General features: G+C 39.5%; 1 protein-coding gene across 2 annotated transcripts; it reads left to right on the top strand.

Moving 5' to 3' along the window:
• Positions 1-3064: 3064 nt before the first annotated feature.
• PABPC5 (poly(A) binding protein cytoplasmic 5) lies at positions 3065-7693 on the top strand. 2 transcript variants are annotated; one of them, XM_086388337.1, is made up of 2 exons: positions 3065-3312; positions 4384-7693. In XM_086388337.1, exon 2 carries the CDS (start codon positions 4494-4496, stop codon positions 5148-5150), a length of 657 nt encoding a protein of 218 aa, XP_086244463.1. In that variant the 5' UTR covers positions 3065-3312; positions 4384-4493; the 3' UTR covers positions 5151-7693. The 2 variants fall into 2 exon arrangements, with proteins under 2 accessions (XP_086244463.1, XP_086244462.1); XM_086388336.1 differs by having other exon boundaries at positions 3082-3312; positions 3863-7693.
• Positions 7694-10808: the final 3115 nt, after the last annotated feature.

Genomic DNA, 10808 nt, shown 5'->3' with positions numbered 1-10808 from the left:
GAATTGGAATAGGGACAGCATTTAGATCATTACATAAATAAAATATTGATTTTATTTTAGTGATAATACTTTGGGAATTATTCTCTTGGCTTTATGTTGTTGTTTTAATGTGCTCAGTGGTTAAGTCCTGGCTGACTCTTTGAGATCCCATGGACTGTAGCCCTCCAGGATCCTCTGTCCATAGGATTTTCCAGGCAAGAATATTGCAGTCAGTTGCCATTTCCTCCTCCAGGGGATCTTCACCCCAAAGCGTGTTGTAGTAAGAAGACATTCCTAGAATAAAAGGCTAAATTCATGTGTTGTTTCATTTTTTACAGTTTTTACATTTTTTACAGTTAAAATTTTTTACATTTTTACATGTTTTAAAGTAATAGCTTTAAATCCGAAAAATAAAAACAAATTCTAGCCCATTGTTAATTAAGATTATGAGGAAAGATGTTTATAAAGTTTATGTTCTAAGGACAATAAAGTAAGCACGTGTTCACAAGTGTTTCTGCGTGTTGGTCAATGTGGTACTATTTTAAGACCAGTTTTTATATTAGTCTATCTCTTGGAGAGTGAAAAAGTTGGCTTAAAGATCAACATTCAGAAAACGAAGATCATGGCAGCCGGTCCCACCACTTCATGGGAAATAGATGGGGAAACAGTGGAAACAGTGTCAGACTTTATTTTTCTGGGCTCCAAAATCACTACAGATGGTGACTGCAGCCATGAAATTAAAAGACGCTTACTCCTTGGAAGGAAAGTTATGACCAACCTAGATAGTATATTCAAAAGCAGAGACATTACTTTCCCAACAAAGGTCCGTCTAATCAGGGCTATGGTTTTTTCTGTGGTCATGTATGGATGTGAGAGTTGGACTGTGAAGAAGGCTGAGCGCCAAAGATTTGATGCTTTTGAACTGTGGTGTTGGAGAAGACTCTTGAGAGTCCCTTGGACTGCAAGGAGATCCAACCAGTCCATTCTGAAGGAGATCAGCCCTGGGATTTCTTTGGAAGGAATGATGCTAAAGCTGAAACTCCAGTACTTTGGCCATCTCATGCGAAAAGTTGACTCATTGGAAAATACTCTGATTCTGGGAGGGATTGGGGGCAGGACGGGACGGGGACGACAGAGGATGAGATGGCTGGATGGCATCACTGATTTGATGGACGTGAGTCTCAGTGAACTCCGGGAGTTGGTGATGGACAGGGAGGCCTGGCGTGCTGTGATTCATGGGGTCGCAAAGAGTCGGACATGACTGAGCAACTGATCTGATCTGATCTCTATAACTTTTTTTAATTTGTATTTGTTTTTCTCTCACAGTCTCCATGTCTTAGCTAAGCAAGAATCCTAGAAAGCAAGCAAGAGCTCAGTAAAGAAAATTACAAAATATTTGAGTAAATAATAAGGGAAAACTGTCATCTTCCGTCAACTATACTGTCTAATAGAAACTGTAAAAAATGAAACAACACATGAATTTAGCCTTTTATTCTAGGAATGTCTTCTTACTACAACACCGTTTGGGGTGAAGATCCCCTAGAGGAGGAAATGGCAACTGACTGCAATATTCTTGCCTGGAAAATCCTATGGACAGAGGATCCTGGAGGGCTACAGTCCATGGGGTCGCAAAGAGTCAGCCAGGACTTAACCACTGAGCACATATACACACCTTCCCTTGCATAATTTTTCCCCAGAATCGTTTCCAGTCTAACTGTAGTGACATGTTTTGCTTGGATTTTCTTTTTGAGGGGAAGTCTTAAGGAATGGGCTGGTTGAGTTGTGCATTACAGACATTGGCAATTTTCTGAAGATAAGGTAACAGTCTTCTCCCAAAACAGTTTGCTGCAAACTCTAACGAAAGATCTTGGGAAAGCTCTGAGTTGAGTCTAGTCTTATAGCATTGTTCCCTACAATGGTTTAAAGTTGACAATTCAAGTTGAAATTACAAATTATGTAAAGTGATTATATATTTATGTGTTTATTTCACCTGTGAACATTAATTATTACAGCTTTTATCTCTTTAAGATTTTGTAATTCATGATTATGGAGGCAGCACATCCTCAACGTTTTCTGGCACTGAAAGTGAAAGTCTGCTCAGTCGTGTCAGACTCTTTGTGATCCCATGGATAGTCCACGGAATTCTCCAGGCCAGAATACAGGAGTGAGTAACCTTTCCTTTATTCAGCGGATCTTCCCAACCCAGGGATCAAACCCAGGTCTCCCTCATTGCAGGCGGATTTTTTACCAGCTGAGCCGCTCACTAAGTACCATTAAAAGTCATTTTATGGCTTTCCAATTACTAAAACCTTAGTATTACTGGACGGAGAAGGCAATGGCAACCCACTCCAGTACTCTGGCCTGGAAAATCCCATGGACGGAGGAGCCTGGTAGGCTCTACTCCATGGGGTCACGAAGAGTCGGACACTTACTGTGTGACTTCACTTTCACTTTTCACTTTCATGCATTGGAGAAGGAAATGGCAACCCACTCCAGTGTTCTTGCCTGGAGAATCCCAGGGACGGTGGAGCCTCGTGGGCTGCCGTCTGTGGGGTCGCACAAAGTCGGACACGACTGAAGCGATTTAGCAGCAGCAGCAGTATTATTGGAGCAGCAAAAAGGAACTTTGACTATTACCTCGGGATAATGCTACCATTATGCTGAAGTTTAATGGAGTAAGAATAAAAGCCAATTACAAAATGGGCATGTGTTTTATTTGACCCTGTGATCATTTAGCACTGGACTGGGAGTCCAGAACAGCTGTCAATTGACTTTCCAATGCACTCAGGAAAGTAGGCAACCTATATCTTATTTCCTAAGAAGAAACGATTTAGGGAACTCGTTAAAAATAAATAAATAAATAAAACAACTTGACAGTTCTCTCCACCTAGGTCGTCACCTCCTTTGACTTGATTTTGGGGTCAGCAGCCTAAACGTAATATTTTAAATTAATAAATATATTTTCAAAACTAAGAAAAAAAATCTAGAAACCTTTTCAATTTCTCTATCTTTTAACATCTTGGCAGAGAGCAAGCGGGAAGAAGCGGGAAGTTCCTTAGCACGGTTCCGGGTTTCCTTGCGCCCCGCCCGTCGGCTCGCCCCACCACAGCTACAGGCTTTTTAGTCCCTGGTTCAGTCTGTCCTGCGGGGAACAATCCCTGTCCATCCGTCTGCGCTCTGCCCGCCCGCCGGGCATCTGCCCTTCTCTCCTGACTCCGCCCCGCATCTGTCCGGAACCGCTTCGCGTCTGAGCTGACCCAGTGCGCGTCCGCCAGTCAGTCCCTCCGGACCCGCCGCGAGTCTCAAGCTGCCGAAATCACCGCGCATCACTCGGTCCGTACCCAGTGGGCATCTTGGGTATCTGGGCGGTCTCCGGTCCCCGGCGCGTGTGTCTGTCTGTCTGGTTTCTCTGCGCGATTCGCTGCTTGCAGCCTTCCTGCCTGGCCGCAGGGCACCAAGTGTCCAGTTTGCCCTTTCGCTGACGCTGAGTGTCTATAGCGCGGCCTTAGTGAGCTGCGAGCCCGCCTGAGACCGACCGGCCAGGCAGCCGGCGGAGGAATACACGTTCGGCCCCTGCCCTTGTTGCTATCATTTTAAACCCGCGGGAGCTTGAGGCCTATTTTTATGCAGAAAATCGGTCGTGAGGCCTCTGTCGACAAGGCTAGATGTGGGGAGCCAGCCTGCTGCTTAGTGATTTCTTACTATTTATCGGGGGAAGGGACATTTCTTTCCTACTACTGGCTTTTGAAACTGATTTTAGATCTGAATGGGTGGAAATTCTAAGCCCCCTTAGGGAGAATAGATTCGTTATTGGGGTGCTTTTTTCTCTGATGCGTTTGTTCTGAGCCTGCTGACCAGCTGTTTCTGAACTTCCTTTTCTCAGCCTCAACAGTGATTCTGAGTCTGCTTTTAGCTTTCTTCGCCTTGGCTTTTTTCTGTTTGTGAACAGCTGTTTGGCCCATAGCTTAGAGAAAGCAGCCTTTTTTCTCTCCCAAGAGAGCCTTCTCCTTGTGCTCAGAGAGATGGGGAGTGGGGAGCCTAATCCTGCTGGCAAGAAAAAGAAGTACCTCAAGGCTGCCCTGTATGTGGGTGACTTGGACCCAGATGTTACTGAGGACATGTTATATAAAAAGTTCAGGCCTGCTGGACCTCTGCGCTTCACTCGAATCTGCCGTGACCCGGTGACCCGCAGCCCCCTGGGCTATGGCTACGTTAACTTCCGCTTTCCTGCGGATGCTGAGTGGGCACTGAACACCATGAATTTTGATTTGATTAATGGCAAACCATTCCGTCTAATGTGGTCTCAGCCAGATGATCGCTTAAGAAAGTCTGGAATTGGAAATATATTCATCAAAAACCTGGACAAATCCATTGACAACAGGGCCCTTTTTTATCTGTTTTCAGCTTTTGGGAGCATTCTCTCCTGCAAAGTCGTATGCGATGACAATGGCTCTAAGGGTTATGCCTATGTGCACTTTGACAGCCTGGCCGCTGCCAATAGGGCCATCTGGCACATGAATGGAGTGCGGCTCAACAACCGCCAGGTGTATGTTGGCCGATTCAAATTTCCGGAAGAGAGGGCCGCTGAAGTTAGAACTAGGGATAAAGCGACTTTCACTAATGTTTTCGTTAAAAATTTTGGAGATGACATGGATGACGACAAACTGAAGGAACTTTTCAGTGAGTATGGGCCAACTGAAAGCGTTAAGGTAATAAGAGATTCCAGTGGGAAATCGAAAGGCTTTGGATTTGTGAGATATGAGACACATGAGGCTGCCCAAAAGGCTGTGTTAGATCTGCATGGAAAGTCCATCGATGGGAAAGTGCTCTATGTAGGGCGAGCACAGAAGAAAATTGAACGTCTTGCTGAGTTAAGGAGAAGATTTGAGCGGCTGAGATTAAAAGAAAAAAGTCGGCCTCCAGGGGTGCCTATCTATATTAAGAACCTGGACGAGACCATTGATGATGAAAAACTGAAGGAGGAATTTTCTTCCTTTGGGTCAATTAGTCGGGCCAAAGTGATGGTGGAGGTGGGGCAAGGCAAAGGGTTTGGTGTTATCTGCTTCTCCTCTTTTGAAGAGGCTACCAAAGCAGTAGATGAGATGAATGGTCGCATAGTGGGCTCCAAGCCTCTGCAAGTCACTCTGGGCCAGGCCAGGCGCAGGTGGTGAGGATAAGAATGCTCAATTTATTTCAGCCTTAAGCTGGTGCCTACTTAGTTTGGGCTACTTTGTGATAAGAGGTTATTTTATGTCAATTAACAGGTTTTTTTAAGTGAATACTTTCTTTTGGAAAAAAAAAAAAAGTGAAACCAGAAAGCCTTGTTCATTTTAGTGAAGAACATAATTTCTAATTGTAAAACTGTCATTTTGTACTATTTTTCGATATAATATCCTTAGGAGTATATAGAATAAAGTTTATTCCTCCACACACTTGTCCTAAACTAATCAACATGAGTTAATTGAGCATATGTCCTTCCTTATTTCGCTAATACTACTAAATTTCATTTCTAAATTTCATTAGGTCCTTACATCTGAGTCTATCACAGTGAAAACTTCTAACTTGCTTTTTGAGAAATCTGTAGAGCAGGGGAAAGTGTATGTGATCCAGTTAATGTTTATGCATAATTTGACTTTAAATTATTATTTAAAATGAATATTCCCTTTTAAAGATGTGAGCTTTTTCCTTTTTTTATTTATTTATATTTTCCCTTCTTTATTATACTGAGGGCATACCACAGACTTCATAGTGGATTTGAATAAGTTTTGAGAGTTTCCACTGTTAACTTTATAACTTCAATAAGAATATTGGTACTTTACCAATCAGTACATTAGAAGATTAACACTTTAAAGATTGATTTTTTTAATTCTAAGTTTCATCTTAGAAACCTTTCCTCAGAGATTTAATATTTGAAGACAGGCTAAGGAGCATTCTTATCGCTCGTTTTGCTAAACTCTTTAGTATGTATATTTGGATTGTGTTTAATTAACAAAAAAGGTGAATAACAACACTAAATTGCCTTTGTCTATAGTTAATTTTAGGATTACCTTCAGCCTTTGTCGTATCAGTATAAAAGGTAAATACTCCATGTAATGATGTTGAAAACTACTTTGAAGAATAACTTCTATTAAACTTGTTATTACCGCTTGTAAACTGTTGAATATATTCACAAGATAATATTCACAGATGTTTCAAAATTAAGGAAAAGGTCCTCTCTCTTGATTAAGTAGCATACCTCCATCATATGAGATCTCTTAATCCAGTATGATTCTCTTTTTTGTCTAGCTACTTGCAAGTTATGAAAAAATATTCTGTTCTATGTTGCAGTTATGTTATTTGCCCTGTGACTTCTATATGATGGATTTTCTGTGTTTCACTTGTAGTTCCCTCTTGTCCACACCCATCTACCTTTCAATCTGTATTACACTTACTTTCTTATTTTCTTTGGATTGTGCTGCTGCTCTGTTTAGTCACTCAGTCATCTTCAACTCTTTGAGACCCCGTGGACTGTAACCCACCAGGCTCCTCTGTCCATGGAATTTTCTGGGCAAGGATACTGGAGTGGGTCACCATTTCCTACTCCAGGGGGTCTTCCTGACCCAGGGATTGAACCCATGTCTCTTGTGTCTCCTGCAATGGCAAGCAGATTCTTTACCACTGCACCACCTGGGAAGCCCTTTTCTTTGGAATTGCCTTTCTGTTAATATATGCCAGTTCAAATCCATTTTGAGTTAGAGAAATAAATACTTAATTTATGTAAAACTTAAATTATTACTTTTTAAAAATAGCATTGACTCATACCACAAATCCAATCATAAGAAAATATTTTATCTCTATTGTCAGTTGATTTTTATTTCTGTATGTAGAAATCTTGCATACATAAAACAATATAAATATATAATTTTTTAACACTTCTGTTAACTCTTTGCCCATAAAATAATCAGAATAACTTGTTTTCATGTAATTGTTTATCTACAGACTACTTGTATATTCATTATCAAACATTTTCAAATGGAAATTATGGTTTTTATTGATTATAAACATAATACATGCTCCTTGTAAAAAAAAAGTACAATGATGCAGAAACTTACAAAGAAGAAAGTAAAATTCCCATAGTTCCAAGACAACCACTATTAACTTTTTAAGTGTGTGCTTATCCTTTCATGCCTTTTCCCCTATGTATACACACTCTGTTTTTTAAAAAAAAAAGCAAATATATGTATGGTTTTGTTTTGTTTTGCTTTTAATTTTAAGCCAAAACATAATCATCTGTTCATGTCAATAAATACCAATCTATCTGTATCATCAATTAGTGACTACATAGTATTCCATTGTGTGGATGTACTATATCTTATCTAAGTACTTCATTATTAAATGAGATTTATATGTTTTTCAATATTTTCTATGTTTGTAAACAATGCTGTAATGAAAATCCTTGGTTAAAAACAGTATGAGTTATATGAGCTTGACAAAAATTATCTATAGCATGTAAAAGCATAAATCTACTAGAAAAACAAAAATGCACATCGTATTGATATATATGTACCTAAAATTTGTAAAGTGTTAATGATATATTCTTCATTTAAATTGACAAAAGAAAAAAACTAACGGAATATAATTTTTCATATTTTATGAGCCTACTTGTTTACATCAATGTGATCATAAAATATATGAAAAGGAAGAAACTTCAAATAAAATTTAAAGTACTTATCAATACATTGATAATTATTTTACCATATGTGCTCTCTATTCCTTTCCCCTATTGCCAGTTTTCATTTGAATTTGTAAACCTGAAGTGTCAGTGTTAAGACCTTTGCAAATACTTTGATTCAGAATGAATCATGAAATATATATAGAAGCTAAAAACTTCAAATATAAGCATTTTATACACTTTGGAAAAATATTTAAGTATTTAAATTATTAATGTTTTGAAAAAGCTAGTCAGTATAAAGAAAAGCAGTAATTGTGGCTAGGTACAGATAAAACATACATGTTAGGACTCTGCAGATCAGTCAAAAGTACTCTGTAAATTCAGGACATAAAAAGCAGGGTTGAAAAATATAAAGGAAAGGTAATCTTTATTTAAACACAAACAGCTGGGTAAATTTTTCAATTTTGTATTTTTCATTTTTAGCTACATTCAATACATTTCTAATAGTTTAGGCTTCCAAGGAGGTGCCAAAGAACTGAACAGTAACAAAGCATTAAAAAATAGGTTATTATTTATTTTCTAGCCCGAGATAATTAGTAAAAATTAATAAAACTGTATTATCAATGATCAACTTAATAGTGAACTATTTAATGCAATGTGTTTTTTGTTTTGTTTTGTTTTTATTTTTATTTTTTTTTTTTAGCTTTTCAAAATAGTCACTTGTACAGGTTTCAAATGTGCCTGCTGCTGCTGCTGCTGCTAAGTCCCTTCAGTCGTGTCTGACTCTGTGCGACCCCAGAGATGGCAGCCCACCAGGCTCCCCCATCCCTGGGATTCTCCAGGCAAGAACACTGGAGTGGGTTGCCATTTCCTTCTCCAATGCATGAAAGTGAGTAGTGAAAGTGAAGTCGCTCAGTTGTGTCCGACTCTTAGTGACCCCATGGACTGCAGCCCACCAGGTTCCTCTGTCCATGGGATTTTCCAGGCAAGAGTACTGGAGTGGAGTGCTATTGCCTTCTCCGTCAAATGTGCCTAGGGAGAAGGAAATTCAGAATATTTTTTGTGATTGCAAGCATCATTATTAGAGGTTATTTGGGGGAGGATTTCTTTTTTTCCGATGACTTATTACAGATATTTTTCTTCCAGCTTTTTAAAAGGTTTGTTTTTATTTATTTTTGGCTCTGCTGGGTCTTCATTGCTGTGGGGGCTTTTCTCTAGTTGCAGCAAGCAGGGGCTACTCTCTAGTTGTGGTGCTTGGGCTTCTTATTGTGGTAGCTTCTCTTGTTGGGAAGCACTGGGCTCTAGGGGATGTGGGCTCAGTAGTTGTGGTTCCCAGGCTCTAGAGTACAAGCACAGTAGTTGCAGTGCACATGCTTAGTTGCTCTGTGGCAGGTGGGATCTTCCCAGACCAGGGATCAAACCCGTGTCTCCTGAATTGGCAGACAGATTCTTTACCATTGAGACACCAGGGAAGCCCAGGGAAGGATTTTCTGTACAGGAAGTTTCAAGCATCCTGGTGCTTTTCTGGTTGAATCCATAGTTAAGAAGAAAAATAAGATGTTACATGTGTAAGTGATATTTTTAGCCCATAGGGGAAAAAAATGTTGAATAAGAATACTTTTTAAGGGAATATTTAGCAGTGGGGTGAATACCATCTTATTTGTGAATAAATGGCCTAATGTAAGGGAATAGTTAGGAATTTATCAATAAATGACTGATTATAGATGATAAAGGTGTTCCCAGCACCTGTGACAATATTTGGACTATAGTTAGCATTCCATGATTACTTGTTGAATTACTGAGTTCATAATCTATGGATTATGTCTCTCCACTTGTTTGCCTTCCAATTCTCTTCTCAGTATTTGGCAAGAGAAATGTTATTAGAGAATAAGCCATTTAAAAAAAATCTTATCCTATGAAGAAATAATTAAGAACAAATTGCTTACATAGATTGGTGCTTGTAACATAATGTTACTGATAACACGTGCATGAATGTGTGCTAAGTCACTTTAGTTGTATCCAACTCTTTGCATCCCTATAGACCATAGCCTGCCAAGTTCCACTGTCCATGGGATTCTCCAGGCAAGAATACTGGAGTGGGTTACTATTTCCCTCTCCAGAGGATCTTCCTGACGCAAGATTGAACCCACGTCACCTACATCTTCTGCATTGGTGGTGGGTTCTTTACCACTGGGTCACCAGGGAAGCCTATGGTGTTATTACTTCCCATGAATTTTAACCTAACCAATGGTTTCTTGCAGCTTTAAGAAAGTTAATATATTCCACTTGTTCTGGGGGATCATGGTCAGTAGTTTGAAGTAAACTAGCTACCACTGGAAATCTGAGATGAGAAAGGCCTAAATAATTCAACATAGAAACACTGAGTATGTAATTCCTATGAAACTTAAAAACCAAATCCAAGTACATTTACTCTCAAAAATCAAAGTCGATTTTAAAGATCTTTCATTTAGTACAAAAGCAGATCAATGTTCACACTAAATTTCTCATCAAAATTGGAGGCCTACATAATTTATTTCAGTGGAAAAAATATTGAATGCTTTAGAGAGACTGCAAGAAAAAGGGATGAGTGCTGATACTGCATAGCATGACTGTCTCAGTCATCAGAGTAAATGAATTTCTTTGTTTTAGTACTAATTGTAAGAAAAACACCAGATGTTGGCACCTTTTGTGTAATAAGTAAGCCTTCTATGCTGCTGCTAAGTCACTTCAGTTGTGTCTGACTCTGTGTGACCCCATAGACGGCAGCCCACCAGGCTCCCCTGTCCCTGGGATTCTCCAGGCAAGAACACTGGAGTGGGTTGCCATTTCCTTCTCCAATGCATCAAAGTGAAAAGTGAAAATGAAGTCGCTCAGTCATGTCTGACTCTTAGTGACCCCATGGACTGCAGCCCACCAGGCTCCTCCATCCATGGGATTTTCCAGGCAAGAGTACTGGAATGGGGTGTCATTGCCTTCTCCGAAGATTTCTATAGTGTAGAGTAAATAATTTAATATCTTTTTGAGGTTTATTTGAAACTTCCAAAAGGGTAAATTATGCTTCTGAAAAATCAATATTTAGGGCATTTAAAAAGTAATTTAAGACTAATTTACATAGAATGGCAAGCAACTTACCTCTTACCTCTTAACTTACCTCTCAGGATTTGTGACAGACTAAATC

This window comes from Bos grunniens, chromosome X (genome assembly GCF_055505025.1).
Source record: "Bos grunniens cultivar Pamir isolate PY7600 chromosome X, Bosgru_T2T1.0, whole genome shotgun sequence".
Taxonomy (NCBI): domain Eukaryota; kingdom Metazoa; phylum Chordata; class Mammalia; order Artiodactyla; family Bovidae; genus Bos; species Bos grunniens.
The sequence above is the reverse complement of the archived record's forward strand: the minus strand, read 5'-3'. Positions and strand labels throughout refer to the sequence as shown.

What these genes read in the sequence shown, in the direction of transcription:
- PABPC5 (XM_086388336.1), top strand. Translation starts at nt 4,002, where the DNA reads ATGGGGAGTGGGGAGCCTAATCCTGCTGGCAAGAAAAAGAAGTACCTC.